At 46.8% G+C, this 23,163-nt stretch overlaps 1 protein-coding gene across 4 annotated transcripts in view; it reads left to right on the forward strand.

Annotated features, from left to right (window-relative positions):
• MEIOSIN (meiosis initiator) overlaps positions 1 to 23,163 on the forward strand; it is a 2,162,440-nt gene that overhangs the window by 1,388,705 nt on the left and 750,572 nt on the right. For all 4 annotated transcript variants that reach the window (XM_078660969.1, XM_078660970.1, XM_078660971.1 and 1 more), the window contains exon 8: positions 8,875 to 9,027. In XM_078660969.1, coding sequence (XP_078517095.1) covers positions 8,875 to 9,027 — 153 coding nt within the window. The remainder of the gene's footprint in view (positions 1 to 8,874; positions 9,028 to 23,163) is intronic.

A 23,163-nucleotide genomic window follows, 5' to 3' on the forward strand; every position in this document is an offset into this window, starting at 1 on the left:
TCACACAACGGGGCCAGCCTCTGGACTCGTGCTCTCAGGATGTCCGCTGGTGGATGCGCTTTTCCCCTCGCCGTTCATCTCCTCGCTCTTCTCCTTGTCGCTCTTTTCCTCGCTCCTGGGCTGTACTCTCCGGTCCAAGACACCGCTGTTGCTTCTGTGGGTTCCTTACATACATCACGGGCCCCTCCTCCCTGTCTTTCCATTGGCTCCTTTCTTCCTCTGGTGGGAGTCCTCCCTGTACGGAAGAGGCAGTGGAAGAGGTTAACCCATTCTCTCCCTGTCCTCGGGTCTCTTCTTTACTCTGATGGTGATAGGAAGGAAGGAGGGGTAGGGTGTCCAGGGGAGTGACCTCCTCACAGGCCTTTAATTATTTATTATCACAGATTGTGGTATGACAATTCTTGAACCTCGTAAGACAATACCTTTGTTAGTAACGGGCAGTTCTTCTTTTACATTTTTGAAATTTGCAAAAATCTATAACCAAACTAGAAAGTAGTGCTAATATATATTTATTTTCATTTAAAAAAGCAGTTTAGACAAATATTTAATTGTAGCAATGCTAAATATTAAAAAGAACAGCTCCTACACACATGTATATGGAGGACGCTAGTCCGTTAAAAACATTTTTTTTAAAAAATAAAAACAATAACACAACATATTATAAACAATTCATAAAACCAAAGTACAAGACCCTATGGCCACCAACAACATGATAATAAAGTTCAGTTGTAGCCAGGCTATAGATCCAAAGCTGATATATAGTTTAAAGCACAATTATTAAATAGATTCACACCGATACTAAGGGAACCATGTATTATACCTACTTTCTAGTTTGGTTATAGATTTTTGCCACAATGGGGAATATCCTGTAAATTGAAGGAAGAGTGGATGTTTTGTGCAGAATTACTTGTAAGTGAACAATAAAATTGGATGTGAATTCCTACCTAACATTAGAAAGTCCAGGGGAACCTTTTCTTGCTTTCCTCTCATCAAAGTAGGCCATTTCAGTGGCATTCTCAGTTGCATGCTTGATTTTCTTAAAGCTTAGTTCACATTTGTGCGACCAATAAAATAAAACATTTCTTTTTGTTAAGCCTCTTAATGGAGCCCTTACTGTGGCAACGTCACATGTGTATCGGGAACAGTAATTGGCCATGCCAAGGAATGACCGTAACATGGTAACATTGTGTGGGGCACTGGTGACTGACAAAGCCTGTACTTTAGCTGGATCCGGTGTCATAACCCCATCAGAAAAGATATGGCCAAAGAATTTAAGTTTTGTTTTGCGGGCCTCTCAAATCTAAACCTGCGTCAGCAAGTAAATAACACACTTGCGTAAGAGCTTTTCTGGGCAGCACTGAAATCATCACTGTAATTGAAAGCATTCAAGAAAGACCGTATGACACGTCAAACAACATCTTGGAAAAGTTCAGCTTCTGATGACACACCAACACGTAATCATGTACATTTCAACAAACCAATATGGGTTGGAAAGGTGGTGAATTGAACTGGATGATCCTATCACTCTGTTTGAACCACAGTTGTGGCTCCCCACTGGCCTACTCCTAGCCCTTTTAAGAGTGTTCAGGGTCATACTGATCATTGTGGTCAACCCCCTGGTCTGGTGGCTGATGGAGGCCGGGCCAGGGGTCGAGAGAAAAGCCCACACCAGCCAAAGGAATGCATGTTCATCATAGTGTTGTCTCTCTCCCCTGATGAGGTAGAGTCTTAGTGCCCCGACCCACCTGGACTGTGAGGAGTAGTCGCCGACCTAGCCCGTCTCTGATGGCATTTGGCCTTGGGCAGCAGAGCCCACCACAAGGTGTCCAACTCTGGTATGCCTCCACGTTGGCCCTTTTATTAAGCTGTGGTATCTCCGTGTGCCCATCGCCATGCTTCATCTGGAGCGTCTAAAAAGTGTGGCTTTCCCTGGTAGATGATCTTTAGTCAAGCTGGGTACAGGAGCGTGTGTATTTTATTTGCATCGCTGTCAACTTCTGCTTCACCTGCGTGAAGATTGACCTTTGCTACTGCTCCTGCAATGTGTAGTAAACTAAAAGCATCCCCTTGTTAGATTGTATCAGCACAGTTTGTTAGCAACAGGGACCTGCAAAGGATAGCCTCCCTGTCAACATAGTTGAGGCGCAAAATAATCAGCCGGGCGTGGGAGGGGCCTCGTGGCGACCGGGTGGCCAAGGATCTCTGTGCCCCATCAATGACAAAACAGGGAGGAAAGACCTGCTCTGGTTTCCGGGAGCGAAAAAAGTGAGGAAATACTGTTACAGGCGGGCACTCTCCAGTCCCTCGGGACTCTCCACTAGCTGGACATTGTTCCACTAGGAGCAGCCCTCAGCATCCTCCATGCATCTCTCCAATAGCAGCTCCACTGAACGCAAGTCAACTCCCAGATCTGGTGGAGGCACACCCCACCCCACTCGCCTTTAGAAGTTCCCCACAACAGCTCCATGAAGGGTCCACCGAGGAAAAACAGGTGTTTCCTAAGGCCACCTGGGTCTCTCCCTCAGATTCCCCACCCGGCTAGCTTCACCTTTGCAGCTCTTGAGGGGCAAATGCAGCCGCTGGCCCATTGGGGCCTGCAGCCGTCCTCTTAATCTGTAGTGTCTCCTCCTTGCAGCAGGTCTTTTGTTGTGGACCAGATCTCTTGTCCGTCTGAGCTCGGACTCTCTTTCGCTCTCCTGTCCCCCGGTCAGGCGGGTTGTGTTGGCGCCAGGTCTCACCAAACCGGCCCCCCCCGGTGTATTCTGTTCCAGTGATGTGTAGGAGTGAGGCTCCAGAAGCCGCGGGCTCCCTAGATCCCCAGATGTTGCCCTGTAGGTCCACTGAGGACACGTCTGCTCCTCTGCCGCCATTTCTCGCCCTCAAGCATGCTGCACTTTTTTTTTTTTTTTTTTTTTTTTTTTTTAAAGCTTCAAAGGTTCAAAGTTTATTATGTTTTGGCTCTCATAGAGGGCCACATAAAATTATACACACAATTATACATACAAATAATGAATAAATGGCGACATAAAGCAAGAAGAAAACACGACTTATCTACGAGTAAAGCAATCATCAACGTCTCCCTGTACTTCATTAATAAATATCTAAAATCCCTTTAAAAAATTTAAAAATTCTGGAACAAAACATTTCATTTGGGGGGCAATAAAGTGCATGGAAGAACATTTTTACATTTACAATTCCCAATTGTAAACAAATTGGTTTTAACCATTTATGGCGCAATGGGCGCAATGCAGGACAAATAAACAAGACGTGATTACGATCCTGTATAGCATTATTACAGAAATTGCATAGAGGAGATACCCCATACCATTTTGCTAAAAGTATATTGAGTGGAAGCAAATTATGTCTTAAAAGGTACCATAGTCTACGGACACTATGGGGAATATTCCAAATGAGATATTGTTGGGCTAATTTTGGGATATATGTTTTTACCAGGGCTTCCCTTTCTTTTTGTCTAGGTTGGGCAAGTATATCTGACTTATAACAGAGTTCCCAAGACGTACTTTTTAGTTTAAGCTTTAGCTCAGATGGTGAAAGTAAGAATAACGTACTTTCATCCAGTTCAAGCAGAGATACCGCTTTTCTAAAGTTTTTTACCAACTGCGAGTAATCGTTAAAGTTGCCCAGGAGTTCCTTTTTAATAATTTCTCTTAAGGTACCCGGTTTACCTCTGGCCAAACAGGCTACCCATCTTACGAGGGCAACCAACCCCTGTACCCAACAACTTTGGAGTCCGAATTCCAACCTGCATGAGGATGTAGAACATGCTGTGTTAAGAGAAGAAATTTTTCTTAGTACCTTTCCTTCCATTTTTTGCATAAAGCCCCATTGTTTCAACTCCACTAGTTCAATTCCATATAGAAGAGTTGCAGGAATTTTCGCTCTAAATACATCCAGAAAGAGGGAGAAATGCCTCTTCCCGGTAGCGTTATACAAAGTACATAACCCCGTACCATGGGCCAGCGCTTAACGTGAGTTATGTTCAATATGGGGCTTCTCACTAAGATTAGCAGATATTATTTTGCCTAAAAAGGTATAGGTTTTAACCACCTCGAGTTTTTGTCCGCTAATAGTCCAATTATAACTACCAGACCTGCATTTCTTCTTACCAAAGATGCACATAATTTTACTTTTCGAACTATTAATTTTCATATAATGTGCTTCAGCAAATTGGTTTAATGCGTGTAGACGATTAGATAGACCCTTCGGGGTCAAATCTAAAACAAGTATATCGTCCGCATACATTAGAATCGATATGGCTGACCCTCCGATTGACGGTGCTAATCCCTCACAGACTGCAATGGAAGATGGTAGGTCGGCCGTATACAAAGAAAACAATATGGGCGCCAATATACACCCTTGTTTTAATCCATTCAGAGAGGGGATAGATTGAGAGAGACCCCTCTCTCCACCTTGTAGCACCTTACACCATGTGTTCGAGTGTAGAGACTTAACTAGTTCGAGTAAGTATCCTGGCATACCCAATGCAGCCAGCTTTCTCCACAGCGTTGGACGATCCACCTTGTCAAACGCCGTGGAGAAATCTATAAATGCTACGTATACGCCACCACCTCGAACACGAGCATATTTATCCATAATCACCTGTAATAGTGTCAAATTATCTAAAGTTCCATGCTCTTTTCGAAATCCTGTCTGTTCCATGGGTAAAATACTATTTAGGTCTGCCCATTCCATTATTAACATTAAAAGAAATTTAGCGAAGATTTTTCCTATTGAGTCCAATAAAGCTATTAGACGATAGTTAGAAGGTTTATCCCGATCACCCTTTTTAAATATAGGGATTAATATACTTCCCCTCCAAGAGTCGGGGACTGTTCGTGATTTAAAGCATGCTAGAAATACTGGAAGAAGAATCCTACTCCAGATGGTAACATCTTGCTTAATTATGGACATGGGCAGTTCGTCAGGACCCATAGCTCCGGAAGAGCGCATACTCTTTATCACGGTAGCTATGGATTTCTCAGTAGGAAGTTCCATTTTATGGTCACTATTTGGGCCTGGATCCCATGTATCCCCCCCTGCACCATTAGGTGCATATAAGGTAGTCACAAATAGAGTCCAGACATCTTCTGAAATAGCGATTGGAGTGGGAGTTGTTATTGAGCCACATCCTTTCCTTATTATGGACCAAAAATCTCTAGATTTATTGTAGGTCGAAGCCTCTCTTAACTTGATCCATAGAGAATCTTCTTTTTCTCTTTTTATCTTAGATCTCAATCTTACCCTCCTTCTTTTTAATACGGCTAACTGATGCTCATTTTCCCCAGATCTATTAAGGTATTGTTTCCTAACGAGTTTATTTATCTCCTTATTTAATATTAGTAGTGGGCTAGGAGAGAAATGTGTCTTTTTAGGATTTCCTGTATTCTTAGCCATCGCGGTGACTTTTTTGAGGAGATTTTCGAGATGAAGGAATTCCATACCTTGCCAATGATCTAGTTCTAGTAACGTTTGGGCAAGAATATTTTGTACATCCTTCATATTGGTAGATCCCCATGCTGCACCTTCAACAAATGGCAGAAGGGGGAAGACACCAGCCCGCAATGGCGAGCCCTGAGGGTGCAGCTCGATCTCTCTGCACCCTGGGCCTTGGCCACCTCTGGCGTCAGTGGTTGGGCTGGCGCAGTATTTATCGCCCTCTCTCCAACGGCAGCCAGAGAGGACCCATAAAGGCAGGAGGGGATCCCCTGGGGGCCAAAGCTGTGCATTTGTGTGGGTTTCCCCAATAGCCATATAAGAGACTGCCAGTCAGGTTGATCCTAATTCCTAGTATGCTGGGCAGAATTGTCTTTCCCAGCCTAATATTGTGAAAATATGCTAGGAAAAGGCTAGAATACATTAGCTTCTTCACCTAGAAAAGTCTACTTTACAGTATGCTTCTGTTTGCATACATTTGATTTTCTTTTATCACTTTTCCAGTAATTTTGGATTTCACAGGAGAGTGGGGGGCTTAGGAAAGTATTTCCTCCAGTTAGAAGTCTTTCTCATTTGTGGGAATAAATTGTGGGCATCTAAACTGGTGGTCCTTCTTTTGAACCAATACACAAGGCTGATTTACAGCAACTTTCTTGAAAAGTTAGCTTTTTAGTATCTTGGAAGCTTTCTTTTTAGTGGGTATTACATTGGTCAGAAGAGTGAGGTTCAAGATGTCTGTACAGATGAACTGTACACATTTATTTCATTGTAACAAAGTGGCATTCAATCTTCGTTTCTTCCAAACGTATCAATTTTTCACATTAATCTATTCCCTTTGACTAATTTCTTCGCAAATCCAACAACCCCAGCAGAGAGGTCATACATACTCTCCACGTTAAGGAGGATTTATTTTTATTAATTGGATTGAACTTTATAGATTTGTTAGGACAATCAACCTTTTGTCATCTGTGGTGTGATAGTACAGGTGTAGCTTCCTCTAAACAAAATTTTGCAAGTGGATAGTTTCCTGCATTTTTGCTTTTTATGGAAATACTAATAGATACTTACCTTGTAAGCTTAGGGGCCATTCCACAAGAGGTCAATCAACCTTTTGTCATCTGTGGTGTGGTTCTTAAAGGAGCCGGAACACCATTTCCTGGCTTCATTCCGTTTATGCTTTTTAAACTATTTAAGTGGTTTTCTTCAGCCACATGTACTGTTTACTTAGGGCCCAAGTACGATGTTGTTAGGAAAGCATTGAATGCGTATCAAGAGAGAGAGAGAGGACCAGAAAGCCAGTCCTTATCCCCGGGGTTTATATATGATTTTAATCAAAAGGAGACTAGCTCATGTATTACGAATTTACTTAAAGTAAAGGACTCGAGTATGTTTCGTCATGGGGTAGGAACACCTGGTAAGTGTGTTCATGAAGCCCTCACCCACCAACCTAGTTGGTGGCATGCTTCATCATCGGGCCCACCCAGTGACACCTAGCGTGTCACTGGGTGGGCCCGATGATGAAGCATGCCACCAACTAGGTTGGTGGGTGAGGGCTTCATGAACACACTTACCAGGTGTTCCTACCCCATGACGAAACATACTCGAGTCCTTTACTTTAAGTAAATTCGTAATACATGAGCTAGTCTCGTTAGGAAAGCATTCCCACCGAATCGGTTCTGGAATGGAATGCTTTCCGAACTACTCGGATCAGGGGAGTCCGACCGAGCGATTTGGATGCATCCAGAAATGATTTGGTCGGACTCCCATTAACTTCAGAGGGAGCCTATGTTCTTAACGTAAACACAGACCCCCATTGAAAAAAGGGGTGGTTGGGGAAAGCCGTGCACCCTGTGGCGGGCATCCCATGGTGCCTGCCACTCTGTCATGCAAGGGTATGGGAAACCCATAGGTACCCCCACCGGCCCAATTTGGAGGGCGCTGGATGAAGGGGTGTCCGCTATGGGCCCCCGAAGTTCGATTTCCACATCCATTTCGTCTCGGCCAAACCGATTCAGAACAGCTGTCCCAATCGGTCATTGTACTCGCTCGTTCAGAAACCTGCTCCATTGGGCTGTTCGATCCGGCTCCGCACCACTCTAGCTGCCTGAATCCCGGTCGGAACCGATTAGGACACACCGGACGGCTCCCTTGATTGTACTTGGTCGTCCGGAAATGTGACCGATTCGGTCAGAAACAAGGCTTCCGAATTGGTTTCAAACAAATCGAATGCTGCTGGGGCCTTTTCTGACGACATCGTAATTGGGGCCCTTAGTGTTAAATAATTGGAAAAAAGTCGGTAAATGTTGCCTTCAGGGCATTTTTCATATTTGTTTGATTGAATTTGAAAATATGAACATTTTCAAAAAATGATTTATGTAATCCTCCTATAGATTACAATTTATAAGTTCAGCAAGTATTTCCATGGTAAAGAACAAGGATTACAAATAAGTAACTTTTCTTTCTTCTCTACATTTGACGTTAGATTTTCTTGGCGGTTTATTGGTCTTCACACTCAGATTGACCATTTCAGGATGCACTATGCACTTGTATAGCACACACGGGGTTTTTTCACTTCACTATTATGATCAAGGCATGGCTTTGTCACTTATGCGTCGTGGATGCTCGGCACAGATTGCCTGACACCTTGCACATGTCTGGCCTATGACACTCGTAAGCATGGTATGTGGATGCCTTGGAACTTACAGTTAAGTATATCTGTTTGCTAAATTATTGTTATATGTTCCCTCCCCTTCCTTCCTGTCATTACAGGCCTTTTAGTTCAGGCAACCTATCAAATGTCCTGATGATGATCCATTATTGAGGATTGGATCGAAACGCCGTCGACTAAATATGTGTTTAAACACTAAGTTCACTATGATGTGCTAAAATTCATGTGTTTTCCACATATGTGAAGCGATTATACTTTAATGTCTTTTGCTCTTGTTTCTGTAAATGCCTGAAAAACCTTAGTTACATGTTATGTGTATTGTGTGTGCAGCACTGTGGATGCAGGACTGTGTCCCTCTGCTTTATTGTTGGTTGTTGAATCTAAATTATTCCATCATTCAATAAATTTTATAGTCCGGCTGGACTATTTGTTTATTATAGTGCACATTGTGGCCTATAATTATTGGAATTACCAATTCTCTCCTGTCAAGGGCCGCTGTCCTTTACTTAATTGTTAGATTTTCAAGGACACTTGTTAATAAATGTATCTTTAAAAAGTTGTTGAACACCTATTAAGAAATTCTAAGTTTACGTATTTGGGGTAGAGAGATCACCCTTTATGAAGAACTGTTGTCACAGGTATATAAATTGTCCTTCCATATTTCTTTATTTGATTTGGATCCATTTTCCATCAACTTAGCTGTGTTTAAATGTAAAACTATTGTGTATAAAACATAAATGGTTTCATTACAGGTGTATCCTTAATTTGTTCTCCTGGGAAAAGGGGCTGGAATGGCAGCTGTTGGCTCAGCAGAGACCTAGGCTTGAGCCCTTCACTGTTTACATCTCCTGGACGTCTACTTCCAGGGCAGGCTCTAATGGAAGGAACTGAGAACCTATCACAAGGTAGGAAGAGCACCTTCTACAATAAGTCCACCAGAGAGATACATAGATTTACACCATGTATTCGAAAAGTGTAATCGGAGTTTCATATATGAAAGCGCACGTTGTCTGTTTTTCTAAGACAAATATTAGCACTGCAAATAGTCTAAGGGATTATAGAACAGGAAATGCCAACTTTATGCGAATCAAAGGATTTTGAAGATAGAGTCTATTGTTGGGTCGTGTGCTCTTCTGGTGTTGTTTTGCCGTGCTGCATGTAAGAAAGTTCCTCCTTTGGCATGGGTAGCACCCACTTTTTGATGCATGATGTGATTTCAAATGTAAGTGCACTGGGTCCCTGCTAACCAGGTTTCCAGTGCCAGATCTGTTTCCTAAAACTGTACCATGATTGGCACCTCTTCAGCACCCTCTGTGATTCCCTATTAAATGGTAACCTGGTTCCTAGGACTGAGGTACTAAAGAGGGCTGCAGCACAAATTGTGCCACGCTATGGACCCCTCACCAAGGCCCGGTAACCTGCCATTGCAGGCTGCATGCCTTGGTGCAGAGAACACAGAAGAGTAGACATGGCGCACAGTCCTGTGTTCCATGCCCACATACACTGCATGGTGTATAGGCACGACAGCCCTACTGCAGGTCTTACAGGCCTAAGTCAGGGTGCACTATATCCCATGTGTGGAAATATCTGCATGAGAAGATATGACCCTACATTTTTTAAGTCCATTTATGGATACTGTCAGTGCACAGGGAAGTAATAGAGACTACATGGGCTGGTACTCCTCATTTCGAGTTTCCTAGCTTATGATTGCTTTACTGTACCAATCATCTCGTCTTAGTGAATCCTCACTGATGCCAGGGGTGAATTTTATAAATAAATGCACACAGGAGACCCTTTTAGAGGTATCCTGACAAACTACCAAGCACCAATGTGTTTTCTGACTAGTCATAGCCAACCTGCCACCACCATACATGTTTCTGCCCTCATCGAGTGAGAGCCAGCGCTCTCAGAGGCTAGGAACAAATCCTGCTCTGGGCGGAGGTGCTTCACACCTCCCCCAGGCTGGGAGGGCCTGCCGGGGCGGGAAGCTTCAAAGGCAAAGCAACCCAGGCGTCTTCAGATAGTGGAGAATGCCAACCCCCATTTGCTTCTCCCCTATAGGCCGGAGGACAGGCGGGAATATAAGTTAGATTAGGAGGTGTGCCCACATTCTGCCAGCACCACCCCTAAGGTGGGCCAGGCGATGTGGACACTACTTTTTCAATTCCTCCATCTTGAGAGGTATGATATTACCTATCACGGCTAGGGTAGTGCCCATTCCCACAGGAAGTGGTCACTTAGAGGGTGTAGACACCCTAAAGGTAGGTAGCAAATTGGCTACTGCCTGTCGCCTCCTTTAACACCCCTAAATTCAGTATTTTGATGCCAGCCCGAACCCTAATTTGATGGAGCTCAGTAGAGCAACAGACAAAGAAAAGCTGCTGACCCGAGAACTGAAGAATTGCTGCGGGAAACTATCAGCAAACCGTGCCTGCTGCTTCCAGGTCTCAACCGTCGTGGTGTGTTGTCTCGTCCTGTAACTTTGAGGCCTTCAAGAACCCCAGAGCACCTCCATCCTTCTACCAATTGCCAAGAACCACCCTTGAAGTAGAGGAGCAACTCCCCTGCAGACACTGAACTGCGAAGTTTGGTTGATCTGCTGCTCCTTAGTGACTCCGGTCACAACACCAAGGCCAGAAAAAAAGGTACATCAGTGCTGGAGAGTCAGATCTTTCCCCCCACCAAGTGAGAGGACACCAGGACCTCCCGGAGACGTGCCAAAACCCAGGGTATCGGACCCCCTATACAGAAGACCGAGAAGAAAGAGTCCAATTAGGACTGCAACTACCTATGATGCAGATTTCAATTGAGGGACTTCGAGACCCCGGAGACCCACTCTGTGAGTGGCCCAGCTGCCCCGGAATCATCCCTGCAACCTGCCCACCTCTGACCACTTGGACCATCTCAATGCACAACATTGGCTGCCCTATATGCTCTACACCTAGCCCGCTCGGCCTGAGTAATGATGAACCAGCTGTGCTACATTGGTCCTGAGGCCCTTGCAACTGCTTCCTCGAGTTGGACCCCCAGACGTGCCTTTAACCCCTTCCGTGCGGCCGCGATTCCCCTCGTGTGTGGCAGCCGCACGAACAGGGCGGGCCGTGACGAACCCCAGCTGTCATCAGCACACGAGCACCGTGGAGCGTGATGGCTGGGGTTCGTCACCAGCATGGAAGGGGTTAAGTCCCTCTGTGCAGTGTGTTTTCAGGTCGCCCCCTTCTTCGCAGTGCAGCGGCTACCAAAGACCTCAGCACCATGCTCCCTTCAGAATCCGGGGCGCTCCCGATCTTCCGCTGCTGGAACATTGGACCTGGCCCTGTCTCTTACCTACATCCAGAAGGTGAACCTCAAGTACCCACTGTGTGATTTTAAATGCTTTTTCCTAATTTCTCCCATTGACTTATATTGTACCTCATTGCACACAACAGTAATTTATTTACAAAAATAATAACTTAAAAAGTACCTTAGAACGAAGTTCTTGGTCTGAAATAATATATAACAAGCATCGCCTATGCAAGAGTGATTGGCTTTGCCAGTATGTTTTAGCACTTATTTACACCAGGGTGGCTGCTGTTCAGCATGGCTAAGTAAGTGGGGTAAAGGAGAGTGGCTTGGAGTGGAGTGCCGTAACGTGGAGTAGAGTGGAGTATTATGGAGTGGCATACAGTGGAGTGGAGTGTAATGGGTAGCGTACAGTGTTGTGAAGCATCTTGGAGGGAGTAGAGTGTTGTAGAGTGGAAGGGCATAGAGTTGGTGGCGCAGAGTGGAGCGCATTGTCAGAGTTAAGTAGAATGTCGTACAGTGGAGTGGCACAGAGAGTCGTGGAGAAGCATAGAGGGTGTTGCTAAGAGTGGAGTAAAGTGCTGTAGAATAGTGGCGTACAGCGGAGTAGACTGTCAGAGTGGAGGAGTATGTCATAGAACAGAGTGGAGTAAAGTGGCATGGAGGGGTATAGAGGGAACTGCGCAGAGCGTCTTTGAGTGGAGTAGTGTTGTAGAATGGCACGGTAGAGAGACAAAATATCGAAATTAAAATATCTATATACAATAATATCGATGTTTTAATTTTGATGGTATAGAATATCGATGTGCAATAATATCGATAGACAGAATATCGATATTAAGGTATGCACGTTACTAATATCGAAATTTTGTTTAGTGTTATGTATTTTATTATGTTGTTTATATGTTTGTTAAACATGTTTTTTAATGTATGTTTAGAAATTAGTAATTTTGTTTACATTTTGCGTTAAAGTATCAGCGGGTTGTGGGTTTATAGGGGAATAGGGTGGGCAGTTATTTAATTATAATTAATTAATTAATATTTTTTAATATATTTTTGATTAATAAATAATTATTAATTAATAATTAATTGGTAATTAATTATTATTAAGTGATTAAATGACAATTACGTTTTTTATGTGATTTATTTATGTGTAGTGGGTTGTGTGTTTTTAGGGGAATAGGGTGTGACATAATTAAATTAAATTAGTTAAAGAGATTGGATTTATTTACTGGTATTTATTGTTAATTAATTGTTAATTAATTGATTGGTAATTCGTTTTTTAAAATTATTTCATAATATTAATTATAAATAATTTATTAATAAATATTGTTTATTGTAAATATCTTGTTAATTAATTATTAATTGGTAATTAATTATTAATTGGTCATTAATATGTGTTAATTAGTTAATTTATAATTACAACGATGTAATAATATTAATTGTTATTAATTGGTTAATTGATATTTATAATATTTGTGTTTTTTTGTATGTGTAGTGTGTTGTGTGTTAAAGGGGGAGTAGTGTGGGAAGTAATTTTTACCCCCATGCTATCCAACGCTTTCCCTACTGTTGCACCCTCAGGAGTGGGAATAGTAATTTTTACCCCTACGCTATCCAACGCTTTCCCTACTGTTGCACCCTCTGGAGTGGGAATAGTAATTTTTACCCCTACGCTATCCAATGCTTTCCCTACTGTTGCACCCTTTGGAGTGGGAATAGTAATTTTTACCCCTACGCTATCCAACGCTTTCCCTACTGTTGCACCCTTTGGAGTGGGAATAGTCATTTTTACCCCTACGCTATCCAACGCTTTCCCTACTGTTGCACTCTCTGGAGTGGGAATAGTAATTTTTACCCCTACGCTATCCAACACTTTCCCTACTGTTGCACTCTCTGGAGTGGGAATAGTAATTTTTACCCCTACGCTATCCAACGCTTTCCCTACTGTTGCACCCTCTGGAGTGGGAATAGTAATTCCCTTCCAGGGGATCCTCATCAATAGTCATAAGCATTAGAATATTCCCTCCCATGCACGGGACCCCGGAAACACTATATTATATGTGCCCCACATATATATACTCATATATATATATATATATATATATATATATATATATATATATATATATATATATATATATATATATACATATCAATGCTCGAAGGTGTCCACCTTTGAGTAGCACACAAACAGCAGCTTGGTTAATGTATAGGTGAGGACGGGGATCCACCCGCAGACGCCGCTCCGTACGGGATCTGCCCGACGCGTTTCGAAGCTCCATATGCTTCTCTTCAGGGGCTTTAACGGAAGATGTGCGCAACCGCCGACCCACTTCCCCATTTAATATATAACACACCCACCAATGGGAGGCTCAAATGAGACTGTGCATTCTGGGAAGTGTGGTCCGGGAAGCACACAATCAAGTCCTGTATGGACTCCACAAGTGGGCCCGTCCTCGATTCCAAGTACGACTGCTGCTTCACTTTCGTGACCCCCAGGGTACCGGGGTGGTGCATACTCCGCGGCTGGACGGCCGCGTATAAATCAATGCTCGAAGGTGTCCACCTTTGAGTAGCACGCAAACAGCAGCTTGGTTAATGTATAGGTGAGGACGGGGATCCACCCGCAGACGCCGCTCCGTACGGGATCTGCCCGACGCGTTTCGAAGCTCCATATGCTTCTCTTCAGGGGCTTTAACGGAAGCGGTGTGCACAACCGCCGACCCACTTCCCCATTTAATATATAACACACCCACCAATGGGAGGCTCAAATGAGACTCTGCATTCTGGGAAGTGTGGTCCGGGAAGCACACAATCAAGTCCTGTATGGACTCCACAAGTGGGCCGGTCCTCGATTCCAAGTACGACTGCTGCTTCACTTTCGTGACCCCCAGGGTACCGGGGTGGTGCATACTCCGCGGCTGGATGGCCGCGTATAAATCAATGCTCGAAGGTGTCCACCTTTGAGTAGCACGCAAACAGCAGCTTGGTTAATGTATAGGTGAGGACGGGGATCCACCCGCAGACGCCGCTCCGTACGGGATCTGCCCGACGCGTTTCGAAGCTCCATATGCTTCTCTTCAGGGGCTTTAACGGAAGCGGTGTGCGCAACCGCCGACCCACTTCCCCATTTAATATATAACACACCCACCAATGGGAGTCTCAAATGAGACTGTGCATTCTGGGAAGTGTGGTCCGGGAAGCACACAATCAAGTCCTGTATAGACTCCACAAGTGGGCCCGTCCTCGATTCCAAGTACGACTGCTGCTTCACTTTCGTGACCCCCAGGGTACCGGGGTGGTGCATACTCCGCGGCTGGACGGCCGCGTATAAATCAATGCTCGAAGGTGTCCACCTTTGAGTAGCACGCAAACAGCAGCTTGGTTAATGTATAGGTGAGGACGGGGATCCACCCGCAGACGCCGCTCCGTACGGGATCTGCCCGACGCGTTTGGAAGCTCCATATGCTTCTCTTCAGGGGCTTTAACGGAAGCGGTGTGCGCAACCGCCGACCCACTTCCCCATTTAATATATAACACACCCACCAATGGGAGGCTCAAATGAGACTGTGCATTCTGGGAAGTGTGGTCCGGGAAGCACACAATCAAGTCCTGTATGGACTCCACAAGTGGGCCCGTCCTCGATTCCAAGTACGACTGCTGCTTCACTTTCGTGACCCCCAGGGTACCGGGGTGGTGCATACTCCGCGGCTGGACGGCCGCGTATAAATCAATGCTCGAAGGTGTCCACCTTTGAGTAGCACGCAAACAGCAGCTTGGTTAATGTATAGGTGAGGACGGGGATCCACCCGCAGACGCCGCTCCGTACGAGATCTGCCCGACGCGTTTCGAAGCTTCATATGCTTCTCTTCAGGGGCTTTAACGGAAGCGGTGTGCGCAACCGCTTCCGTTAAAGCCCCTGAAGAGAAGCAAATGGAGCTTCGAAACGCGTCGGGCAGATCCCGTACGGAGCGGCGTCTACGAGTGGATCCCCGTCCTCACCTATACATAAACCAAGCTGCTGTTCCCGTGCTACTCAAAGGTGGACACCTTCGAGCATTGATATATATACATACATATATATATAAAACTTGCAATAGCAGCCAAATCACATCAGAGCTGAAATATGCTGTGAAGAATTTCCACCATACATGAATAATATGCATTAGAAACATGAGAAACAACACCAAAGATTGTTTAGAAACTGTTTTAATGCTTAGGCAGCAGTAGAAATTCTTATAACTCACTGAAAGCATAGAAAGCTCCCAGGCCGCATTGCAAACACACAGTCTAAAAAGACTGAAAAGCTAACCTATAGCTGTATACAAAAAACTGACACCGTGCCTTTAAGGCACCCATGAACCCCGGTATCCCATCATGCCTCAGGGGTAACAGTTAGGTCAGTTGTTCTTTCCGGCTCCTTCAGGAAGGATCCTGGTAACACAGCTCCACTAATTTCTGTTTTCTGACAGAAAATTAATTCATTTTTAACAACTTTTTCTACTTACTTTGACATTTTACATCTAGTTAAGTAAGACACTGGCTTTTTAAGTCAGTATAGTGAGCATTTTCAGCTGAGAATGCCTTCACTTTTTGACAATTGTCCTTCTTGTGGCAACAAGAAGGCAAAATCAGACAACCACGACGTTTGTATCCTGTGTCTGCCTGAAGAACATGACCCAGGCACCTGTCCTCACTGCGAGCACCTGTCAGGAAGAACTCTCAAAGACAGGGAGAGAATTCGCATCTATGGCCTGGCTCACAGGTCATCCAGAGGAAGGTCTCCGGTGAAGAAGGGCTCCAAGAAGGCTAGAACATCTTCAAAAGAGAAGTCTTCACACCCTTCAGCTTCAGCCTCAGGCTTGGCGCTGAGGAAAGAACCACCGGTGGGTCATTCATCTTCAAAACTACCGTCGACGGCGGGCTCGACGTCGAAAAGAAGACCAGGTACGTCGACGACGTCGAAGAATCCAGCTCTGTCGTCGAAATCCCCTCCGCCGTCGTCAACCGGCCGACGATCGGCGTCGAGAAATGTGACTCCGCCGCCGTCAACCGGGCGACGGTCGGCGTCGAGATCCAAGGCCCCTTCGCCGTCGTCAACCCGGCGACGATCGGCGTCGAGGGAGGTCACTCCTCCGTAGTCGTCATCCAGGCGACGACCGGCGTCGAGAAGTGTGACCCCTGCGCCGTTGTCTAAGAAACGACGTTCGGCGTCGAGGACCAAGACCCCTCCGCCGTCGACAGCAAAACTTCGATCGGCGTCGAGGACGCAGTCTCCGTCGACGGTTCGTCGACGTTCTGCGTCGAGGGTGACCAATACCCCTCCGCCGTCGTCGCACAGACATCTGACGTCGAGAGAGAGAGAGCTCCGTCGACGGCTGGTCATCGCCGTTCGACGTCGAGAGAGAGGGCTCCGTCGACGGCTGGTCATCGCCGCTCGACGTCGAGGGAGAGGGCTCCGTCGACGACTGGTCATCGCCACTCGACGTCGAGAGACCGTAGATCCTCGCATCGATCGCCGTCGAGGCATTCGAAGGCGAGATTGATGGATCCGCCGACTCCCCGGAGGCATTCGGCGTCGAGACACAAACATACGACGCCAGAACGCTCGACGTCCGGACATTCAGAAAGGGCTCGATCGTCGTCAAGAAACTCTGTAATCATGGTTACGGAGTCAGCTTCTCGTCATTCCACTTCACAGTCTTCTGGCTCCTCAACAGCATCTTCAAGGTCCAGAAGTCCTGTCCTCAGATCTCCTGTACGTCAGCCAGATCCTTCGGCTGCGGAGGTCAGACTGTCACCCAGATGGTACAAGTCGTTGGACCATTGGCAGGACTCGGGGGCTACCAAACGTATGCACGAGTATGCTAGTCCGCAACACAGATCTCCTCTCCAGAGACTGGTGGATGAAGTGGACAGACGTAGTCCTCCCAGGCGACAAGCAGACAAATCACCTGTGAGAAGACCAACCAGACCTCGCTCTCCCAGAACGGAAGATCCGGTTAGATCTCAATCTCCCAGAAGATCTCGTTCACCCAGAGGAGAAGATCCGGTCAGATCTCGCTCTCCTAGAAGGGAAGACCATTCCAGAAGGTCACGTGAGAGGAGGCACGGTGCTCACCATAGACGTCGAAGAACTCCGTCTACTTCATCTACCTCTTCTACCAGGTCTTCCCAAAGGGATTACTCTCCCACGCTGACGGATAGCCCTACTTCTAGATCCTCTCCAGTGGATGACATCGGCACTTATCTAGATGTCCTGCAAAGAGGAGCTCAGAAACTGAGCATTGAAATGTCTGTCCCTCAGGTTACTACGACAGTAATTTTTGAGACTTTGCACAAAAAATCTGTCTCTCGTCCACTGCTGCCTTTAGTCCCGGGGATCATGGATCCTGTCAAGGATGTTTTCCTAACTCCAGCAGCCATCAGAGCGGTGCCAGCCTGCATACAGAAGAAATACAAACCAGCTTCTTCTGACCCAGTTTTTGTAAAATCTGACCCACCAGCAGACTCTGTGATAGTGGCAGCGGCAAGAAAGACGCATGTAGTTGCTGCTTCCTCTTCAGTCCCTCCAGATAAGGACAGCAAATCACAGGACTCGTGGGGTCGCAAAGTTTGCAATTCAGCTGCCTCCACGCTGAAGGTCTCCAGTGCGGCCGCACTGCTGCGTAGATACGACAGAGCCTTATGGGACTCTATGGAAAGGTTCAAGTCCAAACTGCCAAAGGAACACCAGAAGGACTTCGAAGAAACTATGACAGAAGGATGTCTGGTGGCGAACCAGTTGATAAGCACAGCAGCGGACGGTGCAGTGCTGGCGGCACATTCCTACTCACATGGGGTTTGTGCCAGGAGGTCGGCTTGGTTGCGCCTCACAGGGCTGAAGCCGGATGCTCAGCATCGCATCCTTAATCTTCCCTTTTCGGGTTCCTCTCTCTTCAGAGAACATGCTGACGAAGAGATGACCCGTATGAAGACTGAACTGGATACAGTAAAAGCGGTGGGTTTGGAGAAGAAAAAAGAATTCAAACGCCGCTTTAAGACAAACAGGGGGAGAGGGGCTCAACAGAGGGTTCAAAACCCTCAGTGATCCCAGAATAAGAACCAAGGAAAATCCCAGTTCCGAGGCAAATCCAACAGAGGTAGAGGAGGTCACCAGCAGTCCTCTACCACCACAAGAGGAGGAAAGGCTTGATCAGTGGCTTCCTCTGGCGCCGTTGCCCACTCCAGTGGGAGGAAGTGCTTCACAACACCTGGCAGAGTGGGTCAGCATCACAAAAGATCAGTGGGTGCTGAATATACTGCGCAATGGATACAGGCTACGTTTCCGTGCGCTCCCGAAAAGCATTCCTCCAAAGAACTCTTGCCCTCACCAGCTGAGCTTGCTCCACAGAGAGGTGACAGTCCTACTACAAAAAAGAGCTATAGAGGAAGTTCCTCCCTCTCAAAGAGGAAAGGGAGTCTACTCAAGATACTTTCTTGTCCCCCAAAAAGATCAGGAGGACAAGTTCAAACCTATACTCGATCTGCGTCTCCTAAACAAAGTCATCGTCAGAGAAAAGTTCTGCATGTTAGCTCTTCACCAAATATGCCCACATCTTCAAGCCGGAGATTGGATGTGTTCGGTGGATCTGCAAGATGCATACTTTCACATTCCGATTGCTCTCTAGCATCGCAAGTACTTGAGGTTTGTCGTAGGAAGCAAACACTACCAGTACAAGGTGCTACCCTTCGGACTCAAGTCCGCACCACGAGTCTTCACCAAATGCATGGCAGTGGTGGCGGCTTTTCTTCACAAAAAGGGACTCTTCATCTACCCATACCTGGACGACTGGCTCCTAAAGGGCCCGTCTCCGGTTCAGGTAACGCACGATCTGCAACTTTGCCTACACCAGTTGCACAGGCTCGGTCTCCATGTGAACCTGGAGAAGTCAGTCCAGCGGCCGACACAGTCCATCCACTACCTAGGCTTCGTTCTGGACACAAAATTGGGAAAAGCGTTTCCTTCGGAGGAGAGACTTTTTTCCATGAGGCAGAAGTGTTGGATTCTATTAGAGTCTCGGCTTCCAACAGTCCGACAGGTAGCCTCCCTGCTGGGTTCCATGGCGTCCTGCATTTTTCTCATCCCGAACGCCAGGCTGAGAATGCGGCCTCTACAACAGGCTCTCGAAGACCAGTGGGACCAGGCGACAGGGCGTTGGGAAGATCGTATTACTCTTTCCCAAGCAGCGAAGGATGCCATCAAATGGTGGACTCGGACGAGGAATGTGCTAGTGGGAGTGCCTTTTCACCAGCCACTACCAACCCAGTCTATAGTGACAGATGCCTCTCTACAAGGCTGGGGAGCGCACATGGGTCCCCTTCAGATTCAGGGTCAGTGGTCTGCACAGGAGCGGACGTACCACATAAACATGCTGGAGCTCAGAGCGGTGTTTCTAGCTCTCAAAGCTTTTCTTCCAGCGATCAAGTCCAACTCAGTCTTAGTTCAGACAGACAATACAACCACCATGTTCTATCTGAACAAGCAAGGAGGCACACAATCACGCCCTCTCTCCCGGGAGGCTCAAACCATCTGGCACTGGCTTCTCTCTCAAAACCTTTCAGTGGTGGCGGTGCACCTTCCAGGCGAGTTAAACATCAAAGCAGACGCACTCAGCAGGCACTTCGAAGATCAGCCAGACTGGGTGCTAAACGACGAAGTGGTAGAAGAGCTTTTTTGTTGTTGGGGGCGTCCAGCCATAGACTTGTTTGCGGATGAAGAAAACGCAAAATGCCACGCCTTCGCGTCCAGATTCCACCGGCCAGGGACGCAGGGGAACGCTCTCCTGATGGATTGGTCGGGAACATTTGCTTACGCGTTTCCTCCCCTGCCTCTGATTCCGAAGGTAGTTTCCAAGCTCCTCAGGTCGGACATGGAGATGATCTTGATAGCTCCGGATTGGCCACGACAGTGGTGGTACCCGGACCTGTTGCATCTGTCTTTGTGTCCACACAGACGACTTCCTTGCAAACCGGACCTGTTGAGCAAGATGAAAGGGAGGATACTACATCCCAACCTCTCATCACTGAACCTGACGGCATGGCACCTGAGGTCCTGCAATATGGGCATTTGAATCTGCCTCCCGAATGTATGCACATTTTAAAGGAGGCTAAGACACCTTCCACGAGAGCGTTTTATGCGTTCAAGTGGAAAAGGTTCTACATATGGTGTAGGGATCATCACTTAGATCCAACTAAAGGGCAGGAGGAGGTTATCCTGCCATACCTCCTTTCCTTGGCAACTTCTGGTTTGAAATATGCTTCCATTAGAGTGCATTTGTCAGCCATAGTAGCGTACAGGAAATCACCTAATCAGATTTCTTTCTTTCAGGTTCCGGTGGTTAAGGACTTCCTCCAGGGGTTGAAAATAGTGTATCCCCCTGTGCGAAATCCTTCTCCTCCTTGGGAATTGAACCTGGTTCTATCCAGGTTAATGTCACCTCCTTTCGAGCCCATCCACATGGCCTCCTTGCGACATCTCTCTTGGAAGGCGGCCTTTTTGGTGGCGATTACCTCAGCGCGCAGAGTAAGCGAGATACAAGCGCTCTGTGCGAAGGAACCATATACTGTTTTCCACCACAATAGAGTAGTCCTAAGGGCTTATCCATCTTTCTTGCCTAAAGTGGTTTCTGATTTTCATATAAATCAGTCCATTTCCCTCCCTTCATTTTTTCCAAATCCTACGACCCCAGCCGAGCGGTCACTGCACTCCCTGGATCTTAAGAGAGTGCTCAAGTTCTATTTGGAAAAGACTAAAGGGATCAGGAAAACGGATTAACTGTTTGTGAACTATGGTTCAATGAGGACGGGCTTTCCAGCGGCCAAGAGGTCCATCTCCAGATGGATTGTCTCTTGCATTAAATTGGCCTATCAGCTTGCAGGCAAGCCTTTATTGGTGTCACCCAAAGCGCATTCCACTAGAGGGAAAGCCGCTACAGTAGCTTTCTTACATGACATTCCAATGTCAGAAATATGCAAGGCTGCAACCTGGAAATCGGTTCATACCTTTATGAGGCATTACTGTCTCGAATCTGATTCCAGGGCCGATACTCAAGTAGGGCAAGCCTCCTTGAGAAATCTGTTTGGGTAGCCTATAGCCTGCTCAGGCTTGTTGATGAGATTACTGTCTTGTCATTCCTTTGCCCGCAGGGAAGAGGAGAGGCTCGCTATTCTATTCCAATGCTTATGACTATTGATGAGGATCCCCTGGAAGAGAAGGATTAGTTACTTACCTGTAATGCTAGTTCTCTTCCAGAGGTATCCTCATCAAAGTCATAAGCAACCCTCCCGCCTCCCCGGGCAAAGGATATTCTTTAATAAGGAGATATTGTTAACCTATTTTGTTACTGGGTTTGTTTAGGTCTCCGAAAAGAACAACTGACCTAACTGTCACCCCTGAGGCATGATGGGATACCGGGGGTCATGGGTGCCTTAAAGGCACGGTGTCAGTTTTTTGTATACAGCTACAGGTTAGCTTTTCAGTCTTTTTAGGTCTCGGCTAGCCGCGCGAAGCGCGTCTCCGCCGAGCCCCTTTTGTCGGCATGTGTGCTTCCCAGGAGACAATCCTGGCCGCGCGCATCGCCTTGGAGGCGATTTCAAACTGACGCACGCGAACGAGCGCTGCGGCCTGGCGCTGTCTCCTGAGAAGCACACACGCATGCGCATACACACACACAAGCGCCCATGCACATACATACAGACACCCACCCACCCCCCCCTCACATACACACACGCGCGCACACAAACACGAGTGCACCCCCCCTCTCCCCTGCCGTCGCACACACGCACACACACACAACGAGGGAACCGAGCCCCCCCCGGCCCTTTTCAACTTACCTGGTGAATTCTGAGGGACTCCGCTCTCCTTCTGGCGTTGCGAGACGCTTTCACTCCGCCTTCTCTTCCGTCCGGACGCAGCCCCGCCCCCGTCACAGGCGACTTTGCCTGACTTCCGGTGAGGCTGCTGGGCTCGTGAGTAACAGTGACTTCCTTGTTTTTCAAGTTCGCGGACGCTTGTACTTTCCGCTTTTTGTGTTTATTTCCTGTGCAAATGCGGTGTTTTACTTAAGTCACAATGGCGGAAATTGGATATACACACATACCGTGCTTTATCTTTAACACGGCGCCCGTGTTTACATTTACACAACACGTGCGCACGGAATTAATAATGGCACTGTGGCTGACTGCCCTTCAGCCCCATCCTGCCCTCGGGCGCTGCGCTTAATCCTTTTACATATTGATTGGCTGGAGTCGCGTTAGCTGTGGGAGCGCTTGTGACTCCCTTTATTTTGTGAGTGCTACAAATACCATTAGAGGAATACAGTTGGGACAATGCTACTGCCACCAGAAGAAAGGGCATTGCATTTACAGAGGTGGGTGTGCCGGGGTGGTCCCCTCCGAGGCTCCACCACTTCTGCTCTTTACGACTTTGTTTGATAGTGCTAGACCGCCCATTTGGCCCCTCGTGTTCGGGTGGGTGGCCTCTCCCTGCTGTCCTGAGTAAGCCTGGTCAAAGAATTAGCTATGTATGTGCGGGTCATGCTGGCAGCATGGCTTGATCGGCATATGTCTAGCAGCACACTACACACATGGAGGACCACTTCGGTAGAAGCATGTGCATCGTGCAACGGAGCCATGTGTTGGAGGGAACTGATTCCTCTTCAGTTGCGGGCTTTAGTGGGTTGGGAAGGCTTTCCGGGGGCTGTCGGCTAATGGTT

The sequence above is a fragment of the Lissotriton helveticus genome, chromosome 9, assembly GCF_964261635.1.
Source record: "Lissotriton helveticus chromosome 9, aLisHel1.1, whole genome shotgun sequence".
NCBI classification, from domain to species: Eukaryota; Metazoa; Chordata; class Amphibia; order Caudata; family Salamandridae; genus Lissotriton; species Lissotriton helveticus.